Source organism: Hippoglossus hippoglossus, chromosome 18 (genome assembly GCF_009819705.1).
Source record: "Hippoglossus hippoglossus isolate fHipHip1 chromosome 18, fHipHip1.pri, whole genome shotgun sequence".
Classification (NCBI taxonomy): Eukaryota; Metazoa; Chordata; class Actinopteri; order Pleuronectiformes; family Pleuronectidae; genus Hippoglossus; species Hippoglossus hippoglossus.
This window is the reverse complement of record NC_047168.1, coordinates 15,201,782-15,213,199: the sequence shown is the minus strand read 5'-3', so window position 1 is coordinate 15,213,199 and position 11,418 is coordinate 15,201,782. Positions and strand designations below refer to the sequence as shown.

The following is an 11,418-nucleotide window of genomic DNA, read 5'->3' as shown; positions in this document are numbered from 1 at the left end:
GGAAATCAGTATAAATTAGACAGAGCTATAAGTTAAACAGGTTAGTAAATGTTGCTGCTAACATGCGGAAATCATCTTAAAATGAAGCGTTTCACTACAAACTGAGACAAGAAAATGAAACGAGGCGGAAAGAAGCAACTTCACAGGCTGTGAGTGGATTTCTAGGAAGTTATAGATAAAACCGTATAGAATTCTGTATTCTCCAAGACAAACTCAAACATGATCTCCTATTGTGAGTCTGTGCGTGTGGAGCAAATCCCGGTAGTTCAACAGGGGGCCAGTATGATGATCTGCTGAGGGTGAAACCTTGTGTGAGTGGTCGTCTGCTGCAGGATGAACAGTATATAAACCTCTGTAGATATATGAATCCTTCATGTGCATCGGGTCCAGCAGCTTCACAGCACCATCCCTCCGCCCATGATCTCCATCCTCTGTGGAGACCAGAAGAAAAGAGTTCAACCAGAGAATGAGAAAGAGCTGAATCGACTCTGTAACACGGTGACAGGAGGAAATAACACAACTCATCAAACGTGCATTTGTCGTATGGGTTATATGCAGAAAAGCAATATTAGCTGATATAGCAACTCTCACATAGCAATATGAAATAGTGCTGTACTATTCACTATCAAACTGAATAGAACGTAATCAAATAAAACAAACTGTTTGACGATAATGTCTTTAAAAGGACAGAGAAACCCTCATCTGACAAATGTGTGTTTTACCAGTAATGGAATCTTTTCTTTAAAAAAAAAGAGCATAATAGTTTCAAAATAAACTAGTTCACATAACTTTATTAAACACAATGAAACATGCAATGACAAAGTTAGCCTCTTCTGTCCTCTACTGGTCAAAAGGTGAACAGCAGTAGAAACTGACAGAACTCATTTGCCCTGGAGACGATCAACACACACACAAAAAAAACATTAAAAAGAGACTTTTTGTGATTGTAATTATCGTAATGTTTACCTGAGGCGGTTCTATGAAAGCCAGCCAATCAGACGAGTGTGTTGGGAGCAGGCCCATCGACTGACACTTGTAGATGGCCAACGCGGAGCCCAGGAGGTTTCCGACCAGGTAGACGAGGCCCTGGAGCCACTGCTGACTGGAGCTCTCCAACAGTTTGAAGGCTGAGACACAACAGAGAGACGGATTGAAGGAAAAGTCACGACGCACAAACTAAATTAACTATAAAACTGTGTGTGAATTAAAACTAGGTGAAACACTGGATCCTCACTGGCAGACATGGACATGAGGGCCTGAATGGGCCTCCAGGCCATCATGCAGACCATCATGATGGGGAAGATGGAGATGGTGTTGCCCGACATGTACATGATGAACAGGTTCATGGGGATCTGCTTCAGGGGCCCAAGGGCCACGTCCCAGCAGCGCTGTGCAACAGAAGGAGACAGAGGACGTGTGATTATCACAGTTTCATCTTCTCTCACATGTTACACACCGAATGGATTATTCTGCTAAACTGATTATAAACAACAAAACCTTTAAACCCCCCCCCCCGAGTGAGAATGTACAATATACTGTCAGCTGCACCTCAGTAAAACTACAGCAGTTAGAGATCAGTGACTTTCAGCTAAGTGTCCCTAATAAAGAGGGTTTCATAACTTAGGAGACTTTATTCCATTTTATTGCTTGACTTACTTTTTCATTTACAAATTTACTTACATGCTTATTTATATCAATATGAAAATCATTTTTTGTATTATTATGTTGAGTATAAACTCAACAGGAAGCTGCAAACAAGGTCAATATGTGCGTTGATATAAAGAAGGAAGTGTCCTCACCTTCTCCACCAGGTTCTTGTCCGTCTCCTGGATGCTGGTGTCAGGGACGGGTTTCTCAGAGTAGCCGATGGGGTACACGACGTCTCCCTGACCGCCCTGCCGGTCGCCACGACTCCTGCAGCACAAACATTCAACTTTACTTTCCCATGATTCACTGAATGTGACTCTTTACTGCACCGAGTTGTCTCTAATCACAACAAGTTACCAATCCTGGTTAAAAGCATGAAAGGTCACAAGTATGTTATTATGTGCTATAAGTTAAATGCTGCATCCACTTCTGTTCATGATGTCTTCTCCTTCTGTTCACCTCGTGTTTCCCGAGCTCAGCTCCAGAGCCCACTTCATCCTCCGGGCCGTGCTGCCCCCCCTGGTCGACAGAGCTCCTCCTCCTCCTCCTCCTCCTTGTCCCCCTGGAGACGCCATGGCAACCGTCTACACTGCTGTACCTCAGAGACAGAAAACACCTGCAGAGGATACAAACACAGGTTTGACAGAAATCAGAGGCGCGATGCAGTTAAAGAAAACTTTTTCTACATTAAAGCAGCAGCTTGATGAAAGTGAGTCTGAAGGAGAAACTGTGGATCAGTTAAAAACACTCAGAAGTTATTAAAAACCACTCAAAGGCTGATTTCAGACATGAACTCCGGGACATGTCCAGCAGGAGATTGTCCGGATCCGCTTCATTCACAACAACATGGGAAATGTCTGTAATGTCCAGGAAACTCCAAATGGAGGCGAAGAGACCAAATGATAAAAGATAAAATAATAAAACAAGCGAGAGAAACATCAAGAAGCACTGAAATACATATTTAGATGATGTTTAAGAAGCTCGATGTGTGTGGAACACTGGTATATTAAACATTAGCGTTAAAACCGTGAATCCGGGTTTCGTCCTCTCGTTGTTTCCTCTTTAAACTCAGACTTTAACATTCACACTCGGTGGATCCTGATTTAACTCATGATTCCTCCATTGTTCCTCAGAAACCATCGGACACGAAGGTGACGCCTCAACGCGACGCTTTCACGGGATGTGCAGCTGACGTCACGGCCGCCCTACGTACAAATACCACGAACAAGACGTCAGTTCACGCGTTTACCTTCAAAGAAACATTCACTCCGCTGCTCGTCGCTTCTTTTGTCGTTATTTCTACGATCAAATCGGGAGACAAATTCGTTGAGTCGAGAAAACGAGTCGCAGCTTCCGTCGCTCTTTGGATTCGCGGCCCACAATGATGACGTGCGTCACACTCGCCCCCTAGTGGCCGGTCTGGAGAAATGATTCAATCCTCCTCACTGGTGCTTTGTTCTATTTTATTATGAACAAATATAATTATGAACAAATATATTATTAATAATAATGATAAAGATTTAATAATAATAATGAAAAATAATAACAAAAACAATATTAATTTACTATGCATCGAATTAAAGTGGTGTGGTCTGTACTACACAAGCATATTTGGATTCACAGAATGTGACAGGAATTCTTACTCTATTTAATTTTTCATATTCAATATGATTTTATCGGCAGGCAGACATCTCTGAGCTCTGATAGCTTGTGGATGAACTTCATCATGAAGAGAATGAAAACTCAGACAGAGACGTGTGGAAACTGGGGGAGTAGGAAACCTTTTACTCTCTGGAACATCGTCCTCATTGTCTGCAGCTTGTTTTACAGGAAACAACCCGTGAGCAATAGAACAGTTTAAACATCGGTGTGCGATCTTTACAGTCAGTCTAAGGCTGTTACATATTTACACACTGACATGTAAACGAAGCAGTGCAAATCCATCTGTAAAGTGTTTGTGTCGCAGGTCACAGGCACAGTGGTTCTGTACAGGGTGTGAGAATCACAAAGGCACAGGGAAACGCAGGTATAAATATCAGCACTGCCACCACATCCCTGTACAAGGCTCTTGAACTGACAATAAATTACAAGTGATTTGTTCGTTGGGCACATTCCATGTTGCGGGTCACGCTGTCGTCTCCCTGGAATCCTGAGACTCTGTTCCCTGCTGTTCAGGCTCCAGGCCAGAAAACAGGCTCCAACGCACCTCCAACATAAATATTTACACATTACTTTGCTTGAAAATACAAAATAATAGCAGTGACATCAAGACAAGGAAAGGTGACATTCTTAAAGTGGGGTTTACACTGTGAAAATCATACATAGACGTTGTAACTGTCTTTGATTGGATCCAGAATTGGAGTCGGGAGACACTGGATAGTTATTGATAAGAAACCTTGATGCGTAGCTCTGTGTGTAAATCTAACTGTAACATGTGAGAGGAACAAACTGGGGCAACGATCCCCAAAGATGCATTTTAGCGCCAAGTGCAAACAGGAAGCTGAATACATTCAGTGTTCAGTGGCTTCATGAATATTTCATATTCTCGTCTTCCTCTGACAGTTAGACAAGACAAAGAACCTGAGGAGGACTTGTGTGAATCTGTTGTACAGCAGCCGGATCTTTGTGCGTCCGTGTCGAGTGTCCGTGTCACTTGTACAGGCTGAGCTCGGGGCTGTGGTACAGGCACATGTAGGAGTCACAGAGCAGGCGGCGGGCCGGCTCCCGCAGTGACGCGGCGTCCACTCTGCTCAGCTCCTGCTCCGATAGGCCGAGGTAGCGACCCACCTCGGGACACGCCATCACCCGGGGGATGTTGAAGCCGTTCTCGCCACCTGGGTGAGAGCACAGGGACAAAAGGGAGCTTGTTTATTTGTTGCATTTGATCCTGTAACTTGAAGCTGTGTTATCCAGGTTAAGGTCGCTCACCTTCTCTGTCCGCCATGCTGTCAAAAAACAGCCAGTCAGTGGGGAGGGGCCCGTGTTTGATGAAGCTCACGTAGTGGCTGGTCTCGATGCACGTCACAGCGAAGAGAGACATTCGCTGGCGGGTGCAGTGAAGAGGGCCGGTCCACGATCTGCCGGGGACACCGACCTTCACTGGGGTGTGGGACGTCCGCTTCCTGTGACTGTGGACCTGATGACCAGTAGAAGACACCAGAACAGAGTCAGTGTGAAGCAGAAGAGATCCACAGATTGTTCACCTGGGACGGATACATCTGTCTCCTCCAAATCATAACACCACGTAACAAAAAGGCAGCATAGTTGAAATGTGAAAATAAAAGACATAATAAAAAGGACCTGTGTGTTGCAGGTGGGGCAGTACTGCTTGAGACGCCCGGGGGTGATGTCTACATCTTCGTAACACTGCAGACACTCCCACTCAGCCACAGCCTGACAGATGCTGCACTGCCTCACAGCTGGAAAGAGACCAGAGTAAATTAATACACAGTGTGTGAGATCATCTCTATAGAAATACAACAAAACCTGACATAAACATAGATTCAAAGTAAATCAGATCTTAACTTGAACCAAAAACAAATATCAGAACATTCCAATGATCCTCCTTACTGTCGTCCAGCAGGTCGGTGATGTCCAGGCTGAGTGTGGGCAAGATGGCGTCAAACATTTTGAAGTCCTTCCCAAACCGGGGCATGAGCAGCAGGAGGCAGGAGGGGGCCTGGAGGAGGGGGATCAATACACGATCACTTCATGTGGTTTCAGGGGACTCAGAGGGTAAGAATTAATAAAGCCTGAGCATATTTCTGTAACCTCAACAAACTTGAGGCCGGCGTGGAGGAAGGAGGACTCCAGCAGCGTCTGGACGCTGGCGACTCTCATCCGATTGGAGGATGGCGAGGAGAGAGGGATGGGGGAGTCGACTGGTGAGAGGGGTGCTGGCGAGGAGGGAGAGCTGGGCAGCGTCGGTGGGAAGAGCTGGTAGAGGTGACATTCCTGAGGCTGCCGAGTCATCGATCTGGAGGAGAGGAAGCCAGGAGGGAAAAGACACGAGAGGTGATGAGGAGCAAGAGAGAAGAGACAACGAGGAGTTGGTGTCAGACATTGAGACGAAGAAGAAACTTTCTCTATGGACCCAGAATGATCTATGAGCAGAATCAGACACGATAGCTGCTTTCAGACATGTGAAGTCCGGACATTCTCCTGAAATAGTCTGGAGGGTCTGTATGTGAGAACACAAACGTCTCGTGACGTTTCGTGAAGATCTGTTCAGCAGTTTTTCTGTGCTCATGCTGAAAAACAAACAACAACCCAACAGACAGACGGGTGAAAACATACGGAGACCGAACATCGGAAGTGACGGTACCTGATCTTGAGGAGCGGCTCGACTCGGAGGAGCTGGAAAAGCCTGTTGACGAACTCCTCCGGATCTGACAGACGGAACGAGAGCAGCATGTCAGCATTCCTCCGTCTGATCACCGGCAGAGAGCTGGTGGACGACTGAAGCATAAATACTTTCACATACCTTTCTCCTGGTTAGTGAAGCCGGTGTCTCTGTCGGCAGCCTCCAGGAGGCGCCTCAGGGCCATGGTCTTACTGGCACACACGTAGCCAAAGCTGGGAATCACACCAGCACACAAACACTTAAGGAAGGTCTTGATTAAAAACACCTTTACTACACTATCAATCAGCCCATTGTATTTTTAAGTAGGCGTCACGACCATAGACTGTAAATAAAGGTCGGACAACACATCTTCACTTCCTCCCATTATCCAGAAATGAAGCCAAAACATCCCTCACACGAGCGCTGACATCTTGAGGGAGATTGTGAGACAGGATGTAAAATTAAAGCCTTTTAAATGATTTTCTGATCGTCGTCAGGTTCTGATTCTGTTTTTACGACTGGAATCAGGATTCTCTACATCACAAGTAAAAGTAAAAGCATTTTAAGTAGCAGTATTAGTGATTTAATTCAGAGTTGAAGTAGTAACTGTATTTCCAATCACACTGTATTTAGTAGTGGTAGTAAACACATAATACTTTATACATGCAATGCAATGTATAGACCTGCCAACACACGAACTAACACGTGCACTGACCTGCGCAGCGGGTTGACGATCTCACAGCGCAGCAGGTCCTGAGCCTGAGTCGAGCTTTGGTCGGTGTCAGAGTCGGCCGGCCAAAACAAAACCCAGTCTGCTGAACTACAGCAGGAGAACAGACTGGAGACAGAGACAGAGAGAGACAGAGACAGAGACAGAGACAGACAAACCAGTTTAAAGGTTTCCCACACATTCTCATTAAGTTTGAATTGTTACACAAGTATGAGGAACATCTTATTCATCAGTCGTCTGCGGTCATATGATGTTAAAGCTTGTTCTATCCCGTCTGCACGGACCCAGGATTCACCTGAACAGCGTAGCGTCCAGGTAGCAGGAGTTCAGGTGACCCTGGATGCCTCTCTTCCAGCCCTGGTAGAGCTCTCTGGCCTCGTCTCCGTCCACGGGAGGCGTGTGCTCCTCCACGCGCTCGCTGCCCCACTCTGCAAAGGCTGAGAGACGCAGGGGACACAAGGTAGAGGATCAAACACCACATCCTCAAATTCAACTGGAAGCCACAGACGTCGGACACTCCTACCTATGGAGTTGCAGCGCTCCACTTGATTGACGGGCGTCTCGGGTGCCGGGAACCTGGAGTCCCTCCTGCAGTTGCGTAGCTTGACAAACAGCCCCTTGTTCGCCGGACAACGGAAGTGGCGCACACCGAGGTAGCTGCCGTCTGTTCCTGCAGACAGCTCCTGATCCTGATGCAGCCACAGAGGGTTTGTCGTTAATCAGTGTCGTACATGGAAATAGAGAATTATAGGAATCACTACTCTGGACTGTGTTTAAACGCCAGGTCCAGAAAATTAAACCAATGCACAAGTGCCTGAGACATGTATTCTCTCAAATGACCAGCAGGGGACAACTCCACCAACGTCAGTAACATTTTCCTCAGGAGTTTCTGTCTCAGTCTCTAGTTTCAAGTCTTCTTCAATTCAGCTGAAGTTCATTTAGTGAATTATGATCATTTAGAGTCAAACAGACCATAAAGCTCTGTGTGCATTGGGGGCGTGGTTACTGTGTGACTGACAGCTCGTCCTGTGTTCTGACTCTTTGGACGTTTGACTGAACTTTGAAATGCAACAGAAACTCTCCTCACCAGCTCGATTCCGGCGACTGGTTCTGAAATCCCACTGATTCGCCCGATCCAGCAAATCACTCCAAAGATGGGAGGGTCGTTCACTTCAACCATCGAGCCCACCTCCAGCTCCCCCTCCAGTCCCGCCTCCTCACCCTCCCCCGACGCTTCGAGGCGATCTGGAGACAGCAGCGGGGAGACGGGGCCGTGGACGCCGTTGGTGTGTTGCAGTTGCTCTGAAAGGATGGGTGACGTCGGACTGCGGGGTTTTGGAGGCGGGAGCGGGGGAGGAAGCAGGGGTTTCTTGGTGGGCTTGGGTGGCGGCAGTGGAGCGACCTTGGGAGCAGTGGTGGGCGATGATATGAGACCTGGTTTGGTGTCGGGAGGGGGCTTCAGGATGGATTTGGGCATTTGGTGAGCACTGGGACGGTTGTGTTTAGGCTCTGAGGACACAGAATGAAAATTTGTAACAATGACTGAAACATATCCTGGAACAACTTGAGCAGAAGCTTGATTTCAAGGGTCTGTGGCTCACAGATATAGTGTAAAAGAGATGAAAACCCACTGAGAGAGTCTGAACTGGTGGTTCGTCATACCTGAGGAAACCTTGGTGGCTGGCAGCAGGAGTCCGTAGACGGTGGAAGGAATGTGGCAGAGCTTCTCTCCCCGGTAAAGCCCGTCCCAGTTACCGACAGGAGCGTCCTGTGACAAGTGAGTCAAACACAAAAGTGCGGGCTGACACAAAGGCAGGTGATTCTCCGAAACAAGCAAAGCTGACTTAATAAAGATTTACTAGTCCCCCGGTTAGACTCAGACTGGAGTGACTAATACAAACAAAAAACTCATTAATACAAAGTAATCTATTACCAATATAAAGGCCTTTTCTATTAAATGCAACAGTTGTTTAATTAACTAATTCTTACTTATTTTGACTGCACTAATTCATAAAATTATGACTCGTACTGACCAGCAGAACGCCGACGTACAGCCCTGAGGAGGAGCGGCCCGGCAGGAGCCCGCAGAACCGCACCTCCCCTCCATAGACGTTGTCCTCCAGGGGGAAACACACCCGCTGGCCGACGCTGAGAGGCGGCGGCAGCGGAGGCGACGCAGGCTGTCGAACCTGCGCCTGGGTTTGAGCAGTGATGAGCGCCGACTCCGATGTGCGAGGGAGGATGCCGATAGAGTGCGGCTGAGGAGCGCTGCTGCTGGGATGATGATGCTGCTGCTGCTGCTGTTGATGGTGGTGATGGGTCGGGTGGCTGTTGTTGCTCTGGTGCCCGTTGCTATGGTGATTGTTGCTGCTGCGGTGTTGGTCCCGCTCGCGGACTCGCTCAGGTGCATTGGAGCCATTTCTGTTACTCCAGTGGCGGAGCCTAATTTCATTGGCAGGGACGAAAAGGGCGCAGGCGTCGGGGCAGGTGAAAAGTCGGAGGCCCTTATAGGAACCGTTGCCGGATCCTTTGCCCGCCGCTGAACCCTGGAGCGCCAACAGAGCGAGGAAACGAGAGAACGAGGGATTAACATTAAAGTGTAGGAGCCAAAATGAATATGAATGAAGCTTTGTTGGTAAACATCCGGGGCGGATCCAGGAATTTGTCTTCCCTTTCTTTATCGTTGTGAGTTGGACTTAATTAACGGATCTGGATCTAGTGAATTTAAAACGCACACGCTCTCAGATTTACCTTGAGTTGGACCCCGAAGTACACAGCGCTGCTCCCTCTGGTCAGCGGCCCGATGTACTTCAGCTCGGCCTCTGCAAGCTCGTCCTGTTGACCCATCTGCACCCAGAGCGGAGCGTCGACGGGCAGAGAGGACAGATGCCGCAGCTTCCCAAGATTAGCTTGAGAAAATAAGGAAACAATGAAAACCTTACAACGGAGAGAATAAACACAATCATCACTAAAACTCTTAGTGTCATTACTTAGAAGCTTCAGACGAGCCTCGGGATCGAACACCGGCTCCAACAGGCCGTTGAGGTCACTCGGGATTGGAAGCAGGAACTTCCTGTCTAACTTTACCACAACGTCATTGTCTAACACCTGTGGGGGGGGGAAACAGGAGAATGGAAAACGGAAAACATGTGTGAGGGAAAATATTCAGGTTCGACATCGCAGAACACAGGCAAAACTCGTCTGTCTGAACTAAAACACATTATTATTATTATTATATTGCATTATGTTTATAATATTTGTACAATGTCTATAATTACTACCGGCATTGTCTTATCATTATTGTTTGCCCACCTATTCATATTATTGTTATTATATCAATTATTGCTTCAACTAATTAACAAACTAACTAACGATTTGATAAATACAGCTGCTTTCAGACTTCAGATTTTATTTCAATTATATTTTTATTTTTAACCCTCTCCCCCCCCACCACCTTTTATGTCTTGCTGTTTATCTTTATTACAACTTCTTTTAATAGTTCTTATTCTACTTGATTTATATTTTACTTTTAACCCAACCCTCCTCTGAAATGTGACCTGTATTAATAACGCTCTGCGGACCTTTGGGGATCTCGTCCATCTTTATGTACAGTGTGTGATGAAGCCACGTGCTGACTTGTGGACCTGAGAGAATACCTTGACCCACTGCCACTCCCCTCGGTTCCTGCTCACGTCCTGCTCCTGGCAGATGAACCCCCGCTGCAGCCGAATGGTTCCGTCCAGGTGGTCCTGGACCTTCAGGTCGGTCGAGATCACGAACATTTTCGGGGGGCGACGCCTCCTGAGCTGCTCCTGAGCCCCGGACATCTCTAAAGTGGGTTTAAACGTGACGCTGCTTCACCCGGGAACTAAACGGCCATTTTACCTGTAGAAGGAGAAGATGTGCGGCTGAGTTCCAGAGAGAAGAAGCGTGTCGGTCCACCGCCAGGGGAGGTGACGTCAGGCAACTACCTCCAAACTTTCTTCATACATGTTCAAACGGACACACGTCACGTCTGTGACATGTCCGGGGTTAGAACACGAGCAGAGAGAGAAGAAGCAGCTTGAAGAAGAACTCACAGATCAGCGTCTCTCCTCCATTTACACTTTCTCCTCCATTAACAACAAACAAGAGCAGGAAGCGGAGACACCGACACCTGCGGCAGCCAATCACAGGCGAGGGAAGTTCCCCGCGGAGCGGCTTCGGCCAATCACAGCGCTCAGGGGCGGGTTTTTTGAAGAGGGGGAAATTCCACAGTTGACAAGTCACAAGTAGGAAGAAGATAAGAGTACACGTTACTCTGAGTACACGTTACTCTGAGTACTTAAGAGTACACGTTACTCTGAGTACACGTTACTCTGAGTACACGTTACTCTGAGTACTTAAGAGTACACGTTACTCTGACTACACGTTACTCTGAGTACACGTTACTCTGAGTACACGTTACTCTGAGCACACAAGAGTGCGCTTTACTCTGAGTACATAAGAGTACACGTTACTGTGAGTACACGTTACTGTGAGTACACGTTACTCTGAGTAACGTTACTCTGAGCACACAAGAGTGCGCTTTACTCTGAGTACATGTTACTCTGAGTACTTAAGAGTACACATTACTGAGTACACGTTACTGTGCTACATAAATAAATGTATAACTATTATAAAATGACACAGATTCATAAATATCAGCGGAGGAAGAAGA

At 47.1% G+C, this 11,418-nt stretch overlaps 2 protein-coding genes across 3 annotated transcripts in view; both read right to left on the bottom strand.

Moving 5' to 3' along the window:
- The window catches only part of emc4 (ER membrane protein complex subunit 4), a 3,128-nt gene extending 78 nt beyond the window's left edge, over positions 1 to 3,050 (bottom strand). The window contains exons 1-6 of the mRNA XM_034569315.1: positions 2,897 to 3,050; positions 2,107 to 2,263; positions 1,800 to 1,914; positions 1,235 to 1,388; positions 967 to 1,127; positions 1 to 431 (exon numbers count right to left, since the gene is read on the bottom strand). The exon at positions 1 to 431 is cut by the window's left edge and continues 78 nt beyond it. Of these exons, the coding sequence (XP_034425206.1) occupies positions 396 to 431; positions 967 to 1,127; positions 1,235 to 1,388; positions 1,800 to 1,914; positions 2,107 to 2,222 (582 nt within the window). The 5' untranslated portion in view covers positions 2,223 to 2,263; positions 2,897 to 3,050 and the 3' untranslated portion in view covers positions 1 to 395. The remainder of the gene's footprint in view (positions 432 to 966; positions 1,128 to 1,234; positions 1,389 to 1,799; positions 1,915 to 2,106; positions 2,264 to 2,896) is intronic.
- A 357-nt stretch (positions 3,051 to 3,407) lies between these two features.
- si:cabz01101003.1 (ubiquitin carboxyl-terminal hydrolase CYLD) lies at positions 3,408 to 10,922 on the bottom strand. Of its 2 annotated transcripts, XM_034569305.1 has the most exons (17): positions 10,691 to 10,864; positions 10,376 to 10,604; positions 9,710 to 9,827; positions 9,471 to 9,628; positions 8,753 to 9,265; positions 8,382 to 8,487; positions 7,807 to 8,228; positions 7,243 to 7,408; positions 7,015 to 7,156; positions 6,705 to 6,827; positions 6,131 to 6,222; positions 5,972 to 6,035; positions 5,419 to 5,623; positions 5,218 to 5,326; positions 4,948 to 5,066; positions 4,576 to 4,783; positions 3,408 to 4,481 (listed from the first exon to the last, which is right to left on the bottom strand). In XM_034569305.1, the coding sequence occupies exons 2-17, from the start codon at positions 10,544 to 10,546 to the stop codon at positions 4,297 to 4,299; spliced, it is 2,901 nt and encodes a 966-aa protein (XP_034425196.1). In that variant the 5' UTR covers positions 10,547 to 10,604; positions 10,691 to 10,864; the 3' UTR covers positions 3,408 to 4,296. The 2 variants fall into 2 exon arrangements, with proteins under 2 accessions (XP_034425196.1, XP_034425195.1); XM_034569304.1 differs by having other exon boundaries at positions 10,376 to 10,922.
- Between the last annotated feature and the right edge of the window lie 496 nt (positions 10,923 to 11,418).

Bases quoted from the DNA above. Each gene is read 5' to 3' on its own strand.
- si:cabz01101003.1 (XM_034569304.1), bottom strand. From the start codon at position 10,546: ATGTCCGGGGCTCAGGAGCAGCTCAGGAGGCGTCGCCCCCCGAAAATG. The intron at 9,828-10,375 runs GTATTCTCTCAG...CCCCCCCCACAG, and splicing joins GGGAGTGGCAGTGGGTCAAG to GTGTTAGACAATGACGTTGT. The intron at 5,327-5,418 runs GTTACAGAAATA...CCCCTCCTCCAG, and splicing joins CCGGCCTCAAGTTTGTTGAG to GCCCCCTCCTGCCTCCTGCT.